At 28.5% G+C, this 21,604-nt stretch overlaps 2 protein-coding genes across 4 annotated transcripts; both read right to left on the bottom strand.

Annotated features, from left to right (window-relative positions):
- Nucleotides 1-1,374: 1,374 nt before the first annotated feature.
- Nucleotides 1,375-4,912, bottom strand: LOC100249808 (probable E3 ubiquitin-protein ligase RHY1A). Of its 2 annotated transcripts, none has more exons than XM_002262721.4 (3): nt 4,324-4,912; nt 3,170-3,366; nt 1,375-2,091 (listed from the first exon to the last, which is right to left on the bottom strand). In XM_002262721.4, exons 1-3 carry the CDS (start codon nt 4,534-4,536, stop codon nt 1,665-1,667), a joined length of 837 nt encoding a protein of 278 aa, XP_002262757.1. In that variant the 5' UTR covers nt 4,537-4,912; the 3' UTR covers nt 1,375-1,664. The 2 variants fall into 2 exon arrangements, with proteins under 2 accessions (XP_002262757.1, XP_010647940.1); XM_010649638.3 differs by having other exon boundaries at nt 1,375-2,028; nt 4,324-4,901.
- A 4,691-nt stretch (nt 4,913-9,603) lies between these two features.
- Nucleotides 9,604-10,265, bottom strand: LOC100242957 (uncharacterized). 2 transcript variants are annotated; one of them, XM_002262776.4, is made up of 2 exons: nt 10,139-10,265; nt 9,604-10,021 (listed from the first exon to the last, which is right to left on the bottom strand). In XM_002262776.4, exons 1-2 carry the CDS (start codon nt 10,180-10,182, stop codon nt 9,757-9,759), a joined length of 309 nt encoding a protein of 102 aa, XP_002262812.1. In that variant the 5' UTR covers nt 10,183-10,265; the 3' UTR covers nt 9,604-9,756. The 2 variants fall into 2 exon arrangements, with proteins under 2 accessions (XP_002262812.1, XP_010647939.1); XM_010649637.3 differs by having other exon boundaries at nt 9,604-10,030; nt 10,139-10,246.
- Between the last annotated feature and the right edge of the window lie 11,339 nt (nt 10,266-21,604).

Consider the following 21,604-nt stretch of genomic DNA (forward strand, 5'->3'; position numbering starts at 1 on the left):
TGAATTTAACTTATTTTATGTATTTTTTAATAAAATAATTCATTTTTTACTTAAATATTTTTTATTATTTCAGGTATTTACATATCAATTTTCAAAAAGTTATTTTTATTAAAAAAATAATGAAATTATTTTTGTTAAAATAATACAAAAAAAAATTTAAATTTAAATTTAAAAATTGGATTTTCACTTATCCTTTTAATCAAATTACTATATATATATATATATATATATATATATATATTGGTGATGAATTTGGGAAGGGATTAACGCGGTTTTGGGCATGTTTAGCTTTGATTTTTAGCATTACTTTTAGGCAAATGGATGTTGCTTTACATTAAAAGGGAAGAATGCTTAAGAGAGAAGGAAAGGATGTGGGGTTAAAGGCTAAAGCACAAACTTTAAGACCCTTTTTTGGGTCACCAATTTTACTCTCTCTCTTTCTTTTTGATGATACGTAATTGTGGAATAAAGAGTGATTAATGATTACGATCCGTTCATATCTTTGTATGATTTTGTTTCTTTTTCTATCGAATGGTAATGAACCTTGCTTATATATTTAGTTCCTTTTTTTATTTGAATTAATTATTTAAAAGAGGTAAAATATAATCTCTTTTATGGTTTTACTTGAAAATCAATTCATTTTTTTATATAAATATTCTTTATTATTTAAATTATTTATTAGTATATTTGAAAAGAATTTTTTTTTTTTATAACGGTCGATGTTTAGACTAGTTTATGCACACCTCGACTAATCTCATATGGTCTGAAGTTAAGGACCGAATAAGCCTCTAATAGCCTTGATGAGACTTAAATTGATGACCATTAAGGAGTAAACCTAAGATCGGATCACCTGAACTACCCTTCAAGATTAAAAAGAAATTATTATTTTTACAACAAAAAATAAATTTTTAACTATATTTTTAATCAAATAACCATTTTCATTTCTCCTATCACTTTCATTAGGTTTGGTTCATTTTCATATCTCCTATCACTTTCATTAGGTTAGGTTCATTCTTGTACTTGTAAGACACCACCAATTTTGATATTTATTCTCCTATTTATAAGACACCGTCAATTTTGATATCATTTGTATACCCTCAGATATTTTATTCAATAGACACCACTACAAGCTATGAAATGCTTAAATAAAGGCATCCCCATTTAGGGTCAAAAGTTGTCCAAACCATGACCCCTTTTTGTTAGGGTGGAAGACAAAATTATGAAAAGACTATGGTCGTGCCCACAGTAGAGAGCCTGTCCAATTTGATACCATGGGTAATGAATTTATACCATTGAAGCATTATCAAAATACTATGAGTGAGCATCACAAACAATGCGAAATGTTCATATCCGCTTGTGAAAAAGGCCATCTCAGAAACACAAAAAATTGATAATCTTTAATCGGTTTGAAGAAGCGTACAGTTGTTCTAAAAAAGTAGCCACATGTGCCATGTTTGTGCTACACGACTAGGGAAGTAAACAACATGAACAGGTGTTTGAAGTTAAAAGTCGCTCACGACAAAACAACAACAGTACATGGTAAAATTACAATGCATTTCCCTACTTTGGTCAACTCCCAAAACTTAAACCACAATCTAAGAAAAACCCCTGATTCACAAAACTCAGGTGAGGACTTCCCGTCCTGTTTATGGTTCTGCGGCTATTTACGAGCTTATATCTATAACACTGCGACAGTATGGACAGTCCCCACAAGTACGAACCCAGGGATCCAGGCAGGCAGAATGGAACTTATGCCCACAAGGTAAGCATGTCAGTTTGTCTCCTTCCCTGTAACCATCCAGGCATATAGAACAGTCCCTTGACGCTCTTGGCATCCCTTCTTCTGCACCTTCTGCTCTGCTGAACACCGCTCGGTGCAAGGAGTCCAGGGCTTCCTGAGTGAGTCCAGGTGGCTTCTTTTTGCTTGGTTCTCGCATTAAAGGTGGCAGCATTGTTTCAGAGTTCAAATCAGAAGAGGGAGTGCCTCCTGTCAACCACCCAGTGCTCCAGTCCCCTACGTCTATGAGCCTGAAGTCATCACCAAATGTGAAATCATCAAGGTGGAAGTCTAATGAAGGTCTGCTGATTCGCCTAAACAAAAAGACAAACGAATTGGGTCATTACCTAACATTCAACACAAGTGGTAGCATACATTTGCATTCAGAGATGGGCATGGTGAAAAGGATGTCTTAGAAAGAAACTAATGTGCCTCATGGTCCAATCATCTATTTAGAGAAACAATTCCTATTATGGAAAATGTTTGAAAGTAGCCAAGAAATGTCACCAGAGCAATAGGCTCATGTCTAGCCAAAACCCCCTTTATTTCTTTTGAAAAAAAAGAGTTTACCATTCACAAACCATAAATTAAAGAAACAACAACAGTAGTAGGCGGTGCTGTAGTAGTTCACAGCAACTAACATTCAGAAATTGTTCAACAAGGACTTATTAGGAATTCAAATAATAGCCAGCACAATCTTGACTGGGAAACCCAACGTTAATAATTTAAAGAATGAATTTAAGCATAAAACACATTGCATGATAGGACTTGTATTTTCATTAGCTTAAATAAAAGTGATACTTCATATTTATCAATAAGCATATTTAATTAAAAGGCTTTCTCATTTCTCAAAATATTCCAGTATTTCATCACTCTGGTTCATGGTCTTTTCCAGCTTCCAATCTGCAAAAGATAGGGGATTTAAGGGGTTAAATTATCACTCTAATAAGTGCACTGAGGTCCAACCAATTTTAACGTCATCCAATGATATCTCCAGATGACATATGAGATCAATCAGGGTTCTTACTGTGAGTCCAAAATCAAATTAAGATTTCAGGTTTGTACAACAATATTTTTTTTGATAGGTCAGGCTTGTATAACAATTATCACAGCAAACATCTTAAGAAGGCAGATCAGAATTTGCTGCATGTGTCCTGAAAGCTTGCATTTCATCTAAAGAGAAACTAAGACACAACCACCCAACAGTATTGACATATAATAAATCCTTAGCAAACTAACAATTACACATCCTATTTCTCTCCACCACTGCACCACTTTCTAGGCTAAATGAAGGCATTTTAATCTAGAAACCATCAGGGAGTATACATGATAATATTAGTTTTGTGAAAAAGTTAACTAATACCAAACTTGCATTCAGAGGTGAGAACCAACCTGTTTCCAGAAAGTGGGACACCTCTCAACCTTGCAAGAAGTCTTTCCCTTGCAAGCAACACAGCTCCAGGAAGCCTGTCACTCCCAGTGAATCTCTGCCTGTGGCTTATACCACTTAAAATATCGGCACTGACACTGTTGATGCCGCTAGAACTGGGCTGACGGGTAGCTTGGTCCAGCCGAACCGGTTCACGATCCTGAGCATGCCAAATCCATCAGAAAGATGAGCATAAAAGTATAATAGTAGCATGAATTGACTCATCAAAAACTAATCCATTTACTAAGGGTTTAAATAACAATAATTTCACAGGAAAAATAGTATTTACATCAAGTTAAGAAAACAAATAATAAAGTAAAAGATTGGGTTTTGTCATTAGAGTTTCATAAGATGAACCAAGAAAAAAGAAAAAGGGTAGTAAGCATATGTCAACTTTCCAGATGTCTATCATATCTTGCATATCTGTTTCGCAGTTTTTCACTTTTTCTCCGCCCACTTGCTCCATTTTCCATTTGTTTCTTTCCTTTTCTTTCCCTTTTTCTGTCTACAGCCATTTCTTTACATTTCTGCTCTCATCTTTGTGGTTCCCAACAAAGTTCACACCCATTCAATTCGACGCGCCTATCCCAATCAAAACTGGACCCACCAGAACAATTGGGTGAAACTAGCAACAACCACTGTATTCGTCTTCATAAGAATTAATTTAATGCAATTATTATGGTGCCCTTTAAGTTAAGCATATAAGCCAAAGTGGCGGACATAAAATCTAAATAAGCCTACTGGATCGATCGTCTGGTTGACACACTTCATATCAAACACTGATGAAGTTATTGCTATACCAAACACAAATGAATGATTTCCAAGCACTTTGATGTATATAATCAAAATAAACAAAAATTAGGGTTGGCAGCTGATTATTGAGATAGCAAAGAAAAGGCCAAACTGAAAAGGGGTCAATGCTTAATTTTTGGGAAACGTTAATCACAAGATTCAGGATTTTATCTTGCTTTATTCCTCCAGAAATCCGAACATGGAGTAAAAATTTTATTATCTAAGCCTAATTCATGAAGAGAAATAAAAGAAGACCTAGGAATTTCAAAAGAAAAAGGAAAACGCAACAATACAAACACAATCCAAAAATAAACCCCAAACTTACCGGACGGTACACGCGATGGGAGATGTGCCTGAAATGCTGAGCCCGCCGGAGAGGGTCGCAGCCATCGGGATCATGGCGATGGTGGTGACGGCGACGATTGGAGATGTAATGAAAGCTCCGGTCATCAGGCAATTCAAGCCCCTCGAAATCAGCGGGTGGCGCGGCTCGGCCCAGACGAGACCTTCTGGAGAAAAGCTCCGATGCGCTCGTCATGCAATTATGGGCCCCCACTCCTGAACCGAATTCCTATTTGATCGGTAATATTTTGGGAGAAGAGAAACGGAGAGTGGGTTTATATATATAGAATTCGGAAGACGAGGAGAATTACGAGGGAAGATCAGCGGTAGCTTCCAAGAAAAGCAGAGGAGGGAGAGAGGGAAACGAAGGGTTTGAAGAGAAGAGAGGTTAGCGAGTTGATGATATGGACCAGTCCTTTTATCCTCCCCTTTTCCTCCATTTTCCATCCATTTCTCCCGAAAATGGGAGCGAACTGCTACGTGCCCGGGTCGACTTGGCCTGATCTGCCCTTCCACACCGACTCGTTTTCTTATCGATTTGACCTCCGCTCGTTACACAGTCAGGTTAATCAATAACACCTCCTTTTATTTTGTTTTTATTATTTAGTAACTTAATCATAATTACACTTTATTTAAGTTAGATTTTAATTGACCCGACCCGGTTTTTGGATTCGGGTAGGTATGGGTTTAGGTATGCAACAAGTATACGAATTCTTAGATAGGAAAATGTAGGGAAATGTGCAGGATTTTGCCACCTCAATACGAGTCGTTATCGTAGTATGGGCTTGTTGACCACGCCCACATCGACTATAGGTTGCATGGAAAGGCCTAGGAAATTCAACATAATTTAATGCTTTCATGACGTTTGGACCGGGGATTTTTTACCTACCCATCCTCTGCCTTAAGGAAATTATTATTTTATTTTTTTTAATTTCCCGTTGATTCCAAGCAAGTTTGGGTATTGCTTTGCCTCGCTCGTCAAATTATGTATATAATTAAATGTAATTTTTTATTATTTAATTTTAATGTAATTAAATTTTTAAAAACTTAAAAAATAATAAATAAATAGATTAAATAAGGGTAGAACGGAGCGAGTTAAGTATAAAAAGGCTCATTTAAATTTTTTATTGGAATGGGAATGAGAATTAATTTATATAAATGGGATGAAATAACTTATTTTGAATATGTCTCGATTTTCATCCCTACTTTCATTCTTGATGGTAGAATTTTTTTTTCCAATTAATTTATGGTTCTTTGCCTATTGAATTAGTGCCTATAAAAAATAAGAGCAATCACATGAAGATGTATTTTGCGTCTCATTGTTTTATGATCAAGTAATTTTGTACCTTAGTTTCATTTTTTTGTATTTAGATCTAAGTTATTTGTCATCTTTTATGTTTTGTACCATCGTTCAACAATTTAGATTTCACTATATGCATTTATCGATTATGATTAAGAGTTGGATACATACGTACCGATTTAGTACCCTTAACTTCTTCCTAATTTATCGATTCACATTCTTTTCCAAAAATAATAAAATTATAAATAATAGTAATTCAAAATTAAATTATGCCACCATAACACTTGCCTTCTATTATTTGTCATTGTTCTAGAACAAATTACTAGATAAGATCATAAGACTACATCTCATTGTATCTTGCTTGGTTATCATTCCTCCATTGATTTTCTTTCTATTGTTTCCTATACCAAGTTAATATTCATTCATTGATTCTCATTTCATTGTTTACTGCTTAATGATATGATTAAAAGATCTAAAAATTTTCATTATATAAGCATCCAAAAAGGAAAGAAAATGTGGAAAAGCAAAAAAAATTCTTGTACTTTCCCATTGTAAGAAAACAAAGCTCTTTATCTTAAATGATGTGATGAAGGATGTAATAATCTTTTGATTTCCTAGAATTTGGATTGTGGGTAGAAACTCTTTTATGTAAGAAACAAAAGGAACAAATTTAAATGAAGATTTTATTGAAATAATTTTAAATAATAAAAATTAAATAATTATTAATTAAAACATATAGCTTAATGACAAAGGAATCCGCATAACAAATAAATTAGGTCATATTCAATCAGCAGAATTAATTTTTCGAAGAGCTTAAACAAGTATTGTCTCTACGTAGCTCCAGACCATGGTTACCACCTTATCATGGGTGTAGCCGCATCCGTAGACATACATAAACGTTTTATTTATCTTTTCTTATAAAATCATTGAAATATCCAGAGTTATTTGATTAAGACGATCATTGGAAATCCAATTTTAAAAATCTAACCATTTATTCTTTTTTTACTTTATTTTAATAAAATTGCCCTCATTTTTTTTTTTTGATAAAAATAACAATTTCTTTTAAAACATACTTGTAAATACTTTAAATAATCGAAGACATTTATATAAAAAATGAATTACTCTTCAACCAAAAACATAAGAAATGTTAAATTCATAAATATGAGGATTTTTTTCATCATTTTTAACCGATTAATTCAAATATATATATATGAAAAGAATAGTGTGTGAGCACATGATATATGACAAAAATTAAATATGTACAATTTTACCAAATATCTCAAATTTGTTGGTTGTAGTAGTAATAAATCAAGAATTATAATTAAGAAATTGTAGTATTGTAAGAAATAATTGGCCTTTTTATGTGGGTCATATGATTATATGATGTCTTGAAACAGCTATCGTCTCCCTATATACAGGTGTCAATGAAAGATAGCAGTTTTCAGATGCAGCCCTAATTAAAATTGAAGAATATTTTCTTTATACGTATGTCCATGGAAAAAATAATTTAATTCTAAAAAAAATAGAAATGATGAATGCGATAGTGTTGGAAGTTAGGAAGAAGTGTAGAGTTATGAATATGATATTGTAGATAATCTCCAATGTAGGAGAAACATCACACTTTATGGAGAACAAAAGGATCATTGATTGAATCTCATGAAATCATAACGGTGGGTCCCCATGAAAGGCCTTATAATATTTAATTTAAATGTTGGAAAAGAATGAAAAAATGAATAAGGCTTGACTTGTATACACTAAACAAAATAAATAAAATACAATCTTTCTTTTTCATAAAAGATGGTTCTAAAATTTTTCCCAATGTTTGTGTAAAAATTCTACATTAAAACTTTATTAATAATAATGAAAATAAATAAATAAATAAAATTTTATTAGGAAGCTATATAATATTGGTATAAGTTTTTTTCAAACTTGACCCAATAGAGATATTTTCCATTTAATGATCCATAGTTTCTTTGTTAGAATTTTAGTTAGATCAACATAAGGTAAAAATACCTTAGATGGGGAGTGAATAGGATAATGAGAATATAAACACAATATTTTATAGTGATTCAGCATAACCCGACTTATGCTTATTTTCCTCAAGTTTTTAATTAAGTGAGAGTTTCACTAATTTGAAGCTTCCAACTTATGCTTTCAAGCATTATAATTGGATTAAGTGACTTCAATTGACACTTACAAATTCTTCAAGAGATAATTCATTCTTGAACTCTTCAAATGATATCTCATACTTAACAAATACTAAATGATATTTTATATTTAAATTTTTCCCTCTTACAAATACCCCATAATTTGAGTTCACATCTTAAAGGTTACAAGAAAAATATAGAACTTGATCACACAAAATCCTAATAGAAACTTAAGCACAAATGGATACAAAATAAACTAACATGGAATGGTACACTGATGGATATGTAAGTTTGAAAACAAATTGCACTCAAAACACTTTTCTAAGGCTTAAATAATTCATAGAAGATTTAGAATTCTTGCTCTTAAAAACAATGAAGTTTGGAACCTTTAAATAGGGTTAGGAAGCCTAAACTATCTATCAAGCAAGTTAAGGGGTTGATTGATCAAACCGTTGATACAATACCTGCTCTATAGGTGATTGTTGAGCTTTTCAAGGTTCGATCAAGCTTCGACCAATGCTCGATCAATCCTCAACTGGACGTTGATTGGACAAGGTTAAAGTTGAACCAGTTAAACACAACTACTAGAAAAAATAGAGTATAAAAATACCCCTTAACCAATTCCCTAACCCTTTTATTGATTGCACTGTGACATGCTCAAATAACCCAATTTTGAGGTTTGTAACCTCTAATAAGTGATGCACCTTTCTTTAAAACCTTTTGAATAAGTTTAGAAAGAATTTGACATACAGTTTTAATTAAAAACATAAAATCATCCGATTATAAAATATTCTAAAACAATTCAACCCTTTGATTCATTTAAGTGAATGAATAAAAATAAAGTGCACGATTCTAGTGTGTCAATAACTTTACAAAAAGATCATAAAGAACTTTATGTCTTGAAAATATTTCTCTTTGATGTTTTCATTTTCATTTTTATTTTTTTTACTTGATTTGTCTTTGTAATTGTCACTTTGGAAATTTTATTGTATAAACTCAATATAAAACATTAGCTCAAATCCTTATATTTTTTATCATCAAAATCTAGATTAACCAAATTTTGGTTTAATAAATTTAAATTGAAATCATTTTTTCATAAGACAATTTTGACGTAAATAGTTATAAAGTAAAATTGATTTTCAAAATATAATTTTAATATAAACACAATTTATTGATTTGTATTGTTTTTTTCAAAAGTCGATTTTGATGTTGATATAAAACGTTGTATTTTTTTTAAATAGATTAATAACTACTATTTTTTTTAATATTTTAAAAAAAATAATTAATCATAAAAAAGAAAAAGAAAAATCATAAGTATAAGGATAAGGATGTGACAATTGAACAAACTTTGAACTTGTTTGATAAACTTCATGAATGGTTTTAAAAAAAATTGTTTTAAAGAATAGTTTTTTTAAAAATAAACTATAAAAAGTAAAACTCTATTTGAGAGCTCAAATACAAAAGATAGATTTTTTGGTTTATTTGTCATAAAAGTACTATTTATTTATGTATAATATAAAAAAATTTACAAAGTATTTTTCATATTTTTAACTATTTCTCAACATACTCTACAAAAAATACATGAAAAATAACTCAAATATGTTTGAAAAACTAGTTGAAGAAAACAAATTTTCAAAAATCTAACTTTAGTAAAATAAAATAAAAAATAAAAATTTGTTTTTTAAGTTAAAAAAAAAATAAAATAGCCTTTCATATTTTCTTTACAAGTTATGTAATGACTAAATTTTGCTCTCTTCTACGTGGATATTGCCAACTTTGAAACAAAGACTAGTAAAAACAGGGATGAACCAACATAGACCCTCAAAAATTGAAATAAAGTTTCATTTTCAACCTTATTTAACTTCACCTGTTATAGTATATAACTAGATTCATAAGCTATGACATGAAGCTCATGATCATAATTAATAACTATGCATACAAGGCCCTTCCTAGGACTTCAATATTGGGTTCAAACATCAGGGTCCGGTTTGTCCACTCCATCCACAGTCCTCAACCAGTAAGTCTGGCCAAAGCAGGCTGCACCATCCGGGACATCGTCTATCACATGGTCATGCCCTTTGGGGAAATATATCCCAGTCCGAGGGTGCGGCACCCAGCTGGACGATGAGCCGTCACCCTTATTATCAGCATCATCCGTCCGTCCTCTAGCTTTCCCCGGCGCCCCCTCAGCCCCAGCTACCTTACTCAAGCCCCGCCACACCAGCGTTGCTTCCCTGCATGAACTGGCATTGCCTTAAAATTTTTGTGTGAAAAGATGCTTCATATGTACAAGAAATCTAGACCATCCCATTAGCATAAAAACGCAAACCAGTGACCCAAAGTGGAGTTACCTAAGAAATAACATCCGTGTTTTGGCTACACCACTTCTAGCCATGGCCTGATGAGCAGCGAAGGTGTAAGCCCAGAGCTGGGTTTGTTGCCAAGGGTGTGGAGTCCTGAGTCTCCTGACCCCTTTTTATGCTCTAAAAATGACACATTTTTGCTGCATAACAGCGGCGCTACAGAATCGATTCTCACGGTACAGTTTTCGCGCAGATTACCTGATACAAATGAAAAATACACATTCTAAAGGAAAAGTGAATTTCAGCTCCTTTTCCATTTGGGTAAGATGAGGGGTGAAAAGTACTGTGGTTTTGAACCTTATTCTTGTTTGTCCTTTATCGGGGGTACCCTCCATTAAATGGACTAAAGAAAATGCCATTGTCAGTGTGATTTGTTGATGATCTCGGTTGAGTACATTGAGAATATATGGATTTTGCAAAGGAATGGTGAGATGCGGGCTGATGTTTGTATGTTCAATGTGCTCCATGACTGTCACATAGCTTGTAATTGAAGTCCAAAATTCCCATTCAGGTACTCCCAAAAGGATGAAAAATTCAAGGCCAAGGAAAAAAAAAAAGTAATGCTAAAAAATCGAAACATGACAAAACACTTTACAAATGTTAATGTTAGTGTATTTACGTGTGTCTTACGTGGGAAATAGAATGAGTTTAGAGTTGAGTCATAATATAGAAGAATCAAAATTTTAATAGAAGTGGCATTTAAAATTTGGATAGAAGTAGGTTTTTATTCCCTAATTTTAAAAAAATATAAAAAGGGGAATTTCAATTTTTATAAATTAATTTTATCTTATATGCGTTTTTTCATAAGTCAAATAATTATTTTTTAAAATACCATTTTACTTTTTGATATTAAATAAAATCATCAAAAAAATAATTTATTATTTTAATTTGATAAAAATATTTTACAAATCAATATATTATAAATTTTTTATTATATAATATGAGATACAAATCAATAAAATAAAAAAATTTAAAATTTAAGAATATAATTAAAATTAAAATACTTAAAAATTAAATAAAATTAAAAAATTTTAAAAATAAAATATTGACTCTCATTATATTTTCAATTCTTTCTCGAATCTAAATTTTAACTAGTATGATTTTGCAAAGTAAAAGTTAATATTTTATTTTTATATTTTTACCTTTAAAGTTGTTTTATTTTTAATTGTATTTTATAATTTTATAATTTTTCTCTTTTATTGAGCTCAAATAAATTTTTACCATGAAAAAAAATTGTCAATTAATGTTAATAACCTGACAAGTAAACTATCATTTTAAGAAATAATTATCTCACTTGTAAAAATATATATATATATATATTTTAGAATATTTTTAACTAGATAAAGATAAAACTCATTTATAATAGTTGAAGTTCATTATTTTATATTTTTTTAAATCAACGAGTCCAACCCCACTTTTCTCTTTAATTTTTACAATAATGAAATTTTTTATTTTTATCTTCGGTTAAAAAATGTTCCAAACTAATTATTAAATGAGAATTGAATTGAATTCTCATTCTTTATTTCAACGTTTCAAAATAACAAAAGTACAAGAAAATCAATTTGAATATATGTTTTAACTTTGAAACCAACTTTGGAATAAGGAATACTAAGAGAGTGGTACAGACCTTGTGTTTGCTTTTGAGCTCATGGTTAATAATTTATTCCTCGAACATCAGGATTACGCACTAGTCATGATTGGTATTAAAAGGACAAAATATTTCCCATTTTGAAAAGTGATTTTTATTAATATAAAATAATAAATATAATCTCAAATTTATCAAAATATTCTATATATTATTCTATAAAAAAAAATGTAAAATGAGTATAAAGAGTTTGATGAAAAGTTGTTTTAAAAAAGTGAAATAATTTTTACAAGATAATTTCTTTTTTTGAACTTTTTAATGGAATACCTTTTTTAGAAATGGTATGTTTCTTACTTGTTTGTCCCACATGGAATTTTGATAAAATGTGTCCCATCCATGGAGACATCTACAAGAACATTGACAAAATGAAAGCAAAAAATCACACTAGTAAAAATAATTTTGTGTTACTATGAGTTGATTGGTTTTTAATTAATGTGAATTTTTAAATAATAATATTTAGAATAATATTTATAAAAAAAACATATGGTTATATATATAAATGAATAAAGAAAAAAAAAAGGGAAATCCACTTTCATCTTTTTTTGCTTTTTGTAAATGGAACCAAGAGAGGTATACCATGTCTTAGATAAGTACTAGATTTTCTCACTTTTTAAGGATTTTATATTAAAAAATCAAAATCTTTTGAATTATGTGCACGTGGAGAGATACCAATTTGTACTAATAAATAATATATTGATAAAAAGAATATATATCATTAAACTTTTAAAGATACAATTTTAATAAATATTGATATGTGTAATCTTGTGGTAACTCGTTAAGTATCTTTACTTTAAAAAATATTTCTCAAAACTTGTTCTTTTCTTGTAATAACTTTTAAAAAAAATTAAAAATAGTTTTTTTTATTGTAAAAGAAAATGCTAAAACTTCTTTTATTTATTTTCATTTTATTTCTTTTTGGATTTTTATATAATGAAAATTCTTAAATTGTATGAAGTTATTGAATTATTTAATAGGAATGATAATTTGGTAAGATTTAGTTAGAAACACAACTTTAGGTATTAAAAATATAAAACCTCAAGCAAAGACAATGTGAAACTTATAAAAATAAAACTTTATGAACTCATTTTTAATTTTACACTTATTATGGGCATTAAAGGCCAATTAACCTCCTCGAGATGTGTATGATTCATCCAACATAGAACCCGAACAGAATCCATTAATTACTCTCTAGGCAACCAATTAATGGACTCATCACATTTCCACCCATGAATCCAAACCAAGTTCTTTATTTCTTTCTTCTTTTCTTTCTTTTTTTTTTTTTGAAATTTTGATACGAGCCATATTAACAGTTCCTTAGTTGACTTCTTCATAGTTTTGTCAACCATTTTCTCTCGTAGTTTTTTTTTTTCATAAAAATAAGGTTTTTCTTCATACTATGACTAGTAATGTTAAGCTTTATGTCATGAGCTCATGTGGTCAATTCTTTAAAGATATGAAGTTTAATTTCTTGAATATTATACAAGAGACTCCAATGTATATCTTGTATGTACACCTCTACCATTGATACTTTTGATAACCTATCTTTGTAGTTAAGACTCTAGTCAACCACAAGCTAATCTTTCTACTACTAATCTTGTGTGTTTTATAGAAATAGTTTAAGAACTCCTATTCCATTTTGTCTCATATGTCATTGGACTTGGGCTCGAGATTTGTGCATCAATCAAAGGGATTTCCTCAAAGGGAGTGCACAGATTGCTTGACAAGAAGGTCATCTTCAATGTTAAAGTCATTGTTTTACCATTTCACAAGTATCAATGAATGAGCATGCGCCAACATATGTTGATTTTAAGGTAAGGTAACTACTAATGCTCTTGCCTTATTACGAATCATTAGACCAATAGAAGTATTTTGTGATGATAAGGTAATAATAGTCTTACCATTCCTTTTACAAGCATATCCAACTTAGTTCTTTCTTGAAGCCACTAACTTAGGATGATAGAGAAACTTTGGTCAAAAAAGATGAAAGGCAAAAGATTCCCGTCAAGCATCCACTAATTTGTACACACAAATTTCTTGTTCTTAGGAAATTATAGAATAATTGTGGACAAATTTATATTAAAAAAAAAAGTGGGTACACTATTCTTTGATATTCTTTAAAATAAAGAATATTTTTTTGATCTCTCAAGTTGATCTTGATTCGGAGATGTCAATCACATGCTCTCGATTGACTTGGTCAAGAATCAACTAGGCTTGTTCTTGAATTTTTTACTTTGACAATCCACTTTAAATTTTGAAAAGAAAATTGAACTTAAAGCAAATTTGGAGAGTGTTGGAAGACACTTGTAAAATTATATAGAGCTTTCTCTTTTTTTTCCTTTGTTTTTTTTCCTCGTCTAATAATTTCTTTACTGATAAAGAATTATGGATAAGGAGATTAATAGATTTCCAAATTCAAATAATTTATTGAATTTAAGACTCTAAATTTAAGATTTCCAATTTTAAATGTAGTTATTTTTTAATTAGGACACATGTCATAACACTTGGGCCCATTATTCTTTTTTCTTTCTTTTTTTTATCTACAATTCCATTTTCATAGTATGTCAAAATTAGGTGGCACCAATAGTTTTCGTTCATCATGGATACGGGCACTATTACTAACGTGATATCTATATGAAATGCTGACATGGATAAGAAGTACATATATTGTAAGGATAATTTTGTTTTCAACCCATATAGAATTAAAATAAGTTCCTTCAACCACCTATAATTGATGATAAAGATATGAAATAGTAATCGACAAAAATACCCACTTGATTCATTTTTGTCTTTATTCTACTACTTGCCACTATTCTTTCTTATTTAACCATTTTTGGATTTTTCATTATTTTTTTAAACTCTTTTATAAATAATTGAAAATTTAACATTATTTTTTATTTTTAAATTATAAATAAATAAAAATTATATTAATGATTCAAAGACTATTTTGGAAAATACTTTCTAAAAAAATATTAATTTAAATAAATAAAAATTATCTTTTACATTTTAGAAGTAAATAATTTAATGATTAAAATACAATTTGAAATAAATATATTCACTATTTTAATTTTTTTGTTTTTCTTTTACTATTATAAAATAAAAAGTTTAATTTTTTTAATCTTCTTCCTTCCTTATTTTAATAACGTTTTGAACATGACTTTTAGTAATAAGTTATATGAAATGTTACAAATTTATGTATTAAGGATTTTTTTTAATGATTTGAATTAATTGAAAATTTATTAAAAAAAATAAAAAAATAAAAAATAAAGAGGATGGATGAAGAGTTTTTATTTTAAGTACTTAATTAAAATGTTTTCATATGACCTAATTTTAAAAGTGGATTATATCAATACATAGTAGAAATTGAATTTTTCTTATATAAAAGGGTTGAAAGGTATATTTACTTATTTTATATGAAAACAAGTTACTAAATATTATATAGTTTATATTTGAGTTTGATTTTAAAATATTTTTCTAGTTTTTATTTTTTATTTTTTTATTTTTAAAAATAATTTTTATTTTCTATATTGTCTCTTTTTGAAAATACGTTTAATTAAAAAATGAAAACTATTTTTAAAAATGAAAATTGAAAACCTTGTTTAGTACTATTTTTTTATATGAAAAAAAAATTATTTATTCATTTATTGCGTCACTGTACAATTGTATTATACTAACTATACAAGGAAAATGTACTAAGTATACAAAGGCGTACAAGGCTACCATTTGTAAAAGATTATAATAGAGTATAAGTCATTCTTTTATTTTTCTTATCACTCACGAATTGTACATATATGTCGTGCATTTTATTTAATACTCACTTGAGTGTGATAATTAATAAAAAGTCATTTTAACACGATTACAAGGATATGAAGTAGGAATAGACAAAACTACCCATTTGACTTATACCCATTATTTTTGTCTTTATACCACCACTCTTTACATGTCACTTTCATAAAATTTTCCCTTATTTAATCATTTATTTTATTTTTCATTGTTTTTTAAAATTCTTTTAAAAATAATTGAAAAATTAGTATTATTTTTTATTTTTAAATTATGAATAAACAAAAATTATATTAATGATTCAAAAACTATTTTGGAAAATATTTTCGAAAAAAATATTAATTTAAATGAATAAAAAATATCTTTTACATTTTAAAAGTAAATCATTTAATGATTAAAACACAGTTTAAAATAAATAGATTTATTATTTTTTTTCTTTTATACTAAAAGGTATTTTAAAGTTTTTTTTTTTACTATTATAAAATAAAATGTTTAACTTTTTTTTAATCTTCTTTCTTCCTTATTTTAATATTTTTTATTTAACATAGACTTTTGATAATAAGTTATATGAAATGTTACAAACTTGTTTATTAAGGATTTTTTTTAATGATTTGAATTAATTGAAAATTTATTGAAATAAGAAAAAGAAAAAGAAAGAAAGATGACGGATGAAGAGTTTTTATTTTAAATATCCAACCAAAATGTTTTCATATTTAGGAATGGATTATATCAATAGATAGTATAGTAGAAATTACATTTTTTTCTCATATAAAAGAGTTGACTGATATATTTACTTATTTTAAATGAAAATAAGTAGTTAAAAATTATATAGATTATGTTTGAGTTTAGCTTTAAAATATTTTTCTAGTTTTTTTTATATTTTTAAAAATAATTTTTATTTTCTATATTGTCTTTTCTTGAAAATAAGTTTAATTAAAAAATGAAAACTATTTTTAAAAATGAAAATTGAAGACTTGTTTAATTCTATTTTTTCATATGAAAATAATAAAAAAGAATTAAATTTCATTTATTGATTATTCTTTTTTTTTTCTATTAGTTATTTTAATAATAAAATAAAAATATAATATGTTCACAATTAAATAAAGGAATCGGTCAATTATATATTTTTTTTACAAAAATATAATATGTTCACAAAAAAAAAATCAAATTTAAGTTTTCCATCATTTTCTTAATCAAGCTATTAGAATCATGTTTAATACACATATAGACACACATTCACTACGGAGATATGAAATTCATGTCGCTATACAAAGGTATTCATTAATTGTACAATGGAAATGTATTAAGTGTACAAGAGATGTGAAAGATTATTATTTGTAAAAGATTTCAATCAATTTTGAATCACTCCTTTATTTTCCTTGTCACCCACATATTGTATACCCACATCATGCACCTTATTTAACTATCACATGGAAATTTCGATATTTTCCCCAATAATGATATTTGGGGAAAAAAATTTAACCTTAATTCATCCATCTTTTTCTCAACTAAACCATTAGAAATATGGTTAACACACGTACGTGGACATATTACTTAGGAGGGATATATTGTGTCATTGTACAATTGTATTACATTAATTATACAAAGGAAATGTACTAAGTGTACAAGAGTGTACAAAGCTGCCATTTGTGAAAGATTTTAATCAATTTTGAATCACTTCTTCATTTTCCTTGTCACCCACGGGTTATATACTTATGTCATGCACTTTATTTAATTCTCACATGGAAATTTCGATACTTTCCTTATTAATAATGTTTGGGGAAATTTTTTTAACCTTAATTCATCCATCATTTTCTCAGCCAAACTATTAGAAATATGGTTAACATACCTATGTGGACACATAACCTAAGAGGGATATATTGTGTCATTGTACAATGATGTTACACTAATTGAACAAGGGAAATATATTAAGTGTACAAGGAAAATGTACTAAGTGTATAATGGTGCACAAGGTTACCTTTTGTGAAATATTTTAATCGATTTTGAATCACATCTTTATTTTCCTTGTCACCCACAGATTGTATATAAAATTTGCACTACTATGTAAGGGTGTTACACTCAGTGTACAAGGCAAATGTACTAATTGTATAAGGTAAATGTACTAACTGTACAAGAGGTATACAAGGCTACCATTTGTGCAAGATTTCAATCAATTCTCAACTTTTTTTTTCTTATCACCTAAGGAATGGACACTTTTCCCCCACACATTCCTTCACCTAAAAATTGTTTCAATTTGAATTTTTAAATTTCATCATCCAAAATTTGTAATTGCATATTTCGTTCGAGTAGTTTTAATAATATTTTTTCTTAGTACATTTACATTTTATATAAAGGAAAATTAACCACAATATTTAGGTACTATATTTTTTGTGAAATCAAATTAATATAAATGGATAACACATTAGTGTCATTGTTTAAAATAACTCAAAACAAAATAAACAACATATAATAACTGTTTAGGAAAAATTATTAATATTTTTTACCAAACTATGTCATTTAGATCTTCCATACCAAAATTAAAACATAAGAAATAAAATTAAAATTAATCATATTTAAAGTGTTTATTACAAGTAAACCAAATGAAATATATAATTTTACTATTTTACCCTAATAAACATAATGTTAGCAGAGATTAAAAAAAATCATATTTAAATAGAATTAAAAATGATAAAAAAATTATCTTTGTAACATTTGTAATTTTAAAAAAAACATTAATTTAAATTATCCAATTAATTTAAAATAAATTTTTTTTGTTGTAATTATAATTTAAAGATCCCATGATTTTTATATTATTACGTTTAATTTATTTTCTTTGATTCTTTATCTTAAATTTCATCCAAACTTCTTGTTAGAAAAATTAGGTTAATCTAACCTATGGTAATCACCTTAGAGGGGAAGTGAATAAGGTGATGGTCTCTTTTTGAAAATTTAAACTATGTGAATGTAAGAGACAATTATATACAAGTATATAATAAACAATATAAAGACAATTGCATATAAATTAAAATAGTAGGGAAGAGAGAATGCAAACATAAGATTTTATAGTGGTTCAGCGCAACTTGGCTTACATCCACTCTCCTCTAGTTTCAATCCCAAGCTTGAGGTTCCACTAATTCAAGGCTTTCAAACTAAGCCTTCAAGCAATACAATTGGATTATAGTTCCAATTCACTCTCTTGGACTTTTGACTCCAAGCACCCTTTACACTTCTCAAGAGATATCTCACTCTTGAACAACCTCTCAAGTGATACCCCACACTTGAAAAACTTCCTCTTAAATATTTACAAATAAATTATCTCACAAAATCCTAATACAAAAACTTTAAACTCAATGATACAAGAAAACTAGGATTGAAATGGTGCACTAAGGATATGCAAGTTTTAGAACAATGGTGCACTCAAAAACACTCTTCCAATGCTCAAATATATTCAAGAAAGGTTTTGGAAGGTTAAGCTTATGAAACAATGAAGATTAGAGCCTTTTTATAGAAGAAAAAAACCAAACTAGCCGTTAGGGGTTCAACCGGTCGAGTTGGGGGTCAACCGATTGACTAGCCGTTAGCATTTAATATTTAGCAGGTAACCGTTGGACCATAACCAAACCTCAACTGGACCTCGACAGGACCTTAACCAATTGAGGTTCAACCTTGACCGGTTGAACAACCGTTCTAGAAAAAAGAGAAAGTTTTTTTGCACCCTCGACCGATTGAGCTGGGGATTGACCCGGACCTCGACCGGTTGAGCTGGTGGTCGACCAGTTCCTCATCCGATTCAACCGGTTGAGCCGTTTTTGAATCAACAACCAACTTTTTCAATTTAAAACCTTGTAAAACAAGTTTGAAAAACATTTAACACAAGGTTTTAGTTGAAAACATGAAATCATCCAATTTTTAAAATATTTAAAACAAAATAACTCTTGGATGATTTTGGTGCATAAGTAAAGAATGTAATGCATGAAAATCCTAGTGCACCAATAACCTTACAAAGAGATCTTATAAAGTTTGGGTCTTGAAAAACACTTCTCTTTGAGGTGATCTTCTTCTTCATGATTTCTCCTTGGCTTGATTTGTCTTTGTGATTGCCACTTTGGAAATCATCTTGCCTAATCACACTTGAAATATATTCATTAGTTCTAAACCTTATATTGTTATCATCAAAATCAAGATTAACCAAACCTTGGTTTCACACTTGTTTTTACCCATATTTTTATGTTTTCTATTATATCTTTTTTTAAAGTGATTTTCATCTCATTTGTGCTTCATTATATCCTCTTTTCAATTTTAATGTGTTTTTATACATCTTTGCATAACAAAAGATTTTGTCATTTTTCATCCACAAAACTTTATACAAAAGATATCATGTATGAGGAAAAAAAGAAGAGAAAATTGTGATATAATTACATGCACATGTCTTAACATGAAACATTTGTTTGACTTGATGACATCATGTTTTAATAATTTAAACCATGTCAAGTTCACATCTATTTTGGATTTAAAAGAGTATTTTAATATTTTTCAAATTATTAAATTATAATACATTATTCAATTAAAAATTACTTATCACCATTAGTTAAAAGATGGTCATGTTACAAAATAATATATTAAGACAATGTCTATATATTGTCCATAAAATAAAGAAAATATTCAGATAATTGTCTATAACTTTAAAGATATTTATATAAAAAATAGTTTTTATATGTACACATATATATTAGATAAAAAAGAATAATAATATTTTTTAAGGTTTTTAAAAAATATTTATTATATATTTTGTAAGTTTGAAAAAAAAAAATTTTATGAGGTGTTTAAAAAAATATTTACTTAAAAAATGTAGTAATAATCATTTTTAACCATTGGTTTACAATATTCAATTTATTAGGCATGGTTTTTAGGAGAAAAATAATTTGTGAAAATAGTGACACCTCTTTGGCTAGAAATTAATTTACATGGTTCTATCAATTAAGATGTGAGAAAAAGGTAAAGTGAATGAAGAGAGAGAGAAAAAGAAAAAGAATGAGAGAGAAACCGCAAAACTGATTTTCATTTTTTTATTTTTTTGACAGCCAAGGGCGTTTCACAAAAATTTAAAAGATAATGTTCTTTAATTCAATTTTCACTCATCCATCAGGTCTTAGGCTTAAATATAAGAGATAAGAATCTTGGTTCAATTTTTAAGTAAAGCACGATTCTCCCTACATTCTTCTATCACTATTTAGACTCCCATTGACTCACAATAATATCTCCTTTACAAGCACATCCGTGCGAAGACTATGATAAATCATTGACAATCAAGTTCTTCAGAACATTGTTTAAACTCTAACAAGAAAATAGGGATGATGACCTTGATTCCCTTGTAAGTAAGAGATGATGACCGTGATACTATCAGAAGTAAGGAAAATTAAAGAGAAAAGAGTTATCACTATAATCATTAGTTCTAAAGGATTGTCATGCAAGTAAGGACAAAAAACCGTCTATTATGGACAACAAACCCTCATTTGAACCACATAAAATTAGAATGGTTAATTGTTCTCTATAAAATGTCCTGTAATATCCAACTCCCGACTTTTATAACGCTAAATAAAATAATAAGAATATGTTTGATAGTAATTTTATTGAAAATATTTTTAGTGAAAGTATTTTAGTATGCGTTTGGTAACGATTATAGAAAGTGTTTTTAACTTTTTTAATACTTAAAAAATAAAAATTTTCAAGCGTAAGAAAGCATAAAAATACTTTCAAAAATCACTATCAAACACACTCTTAATTTCTCTAAAAACGTTTTTGGGAGAATCATCGATCCATTGCTTCTTTAGAAAATACTGCAAGTGATTTTTTAACTTTTTGAAAGTATTTTCTAAATTTTATAAAACATGTGGTTTTCTTTAAAAATGTTTTTTTTATATTAAAAACATTGTAAAATAGACTATAAACAATCATCCTTTGCCATATAATAGTTTTAGAAGTGTTTTTTTCAACTGATATTATATATTAAGATCCTACGTAAACAACCAATA

This window comes from Vitis vinifera, chromosome 3, assembly GCF_030704535.1.
Source record: "Vitis vinifera cultivar Pinot Noir 40024 chromosome 3, ASM3070453v1".
Lineage (NCBI taxonomy): Eukaryota > Viridiplantae > Streptophyta > Magnoliopsida > Vitales > Vitaceae > Vitis > Vitis vinifera.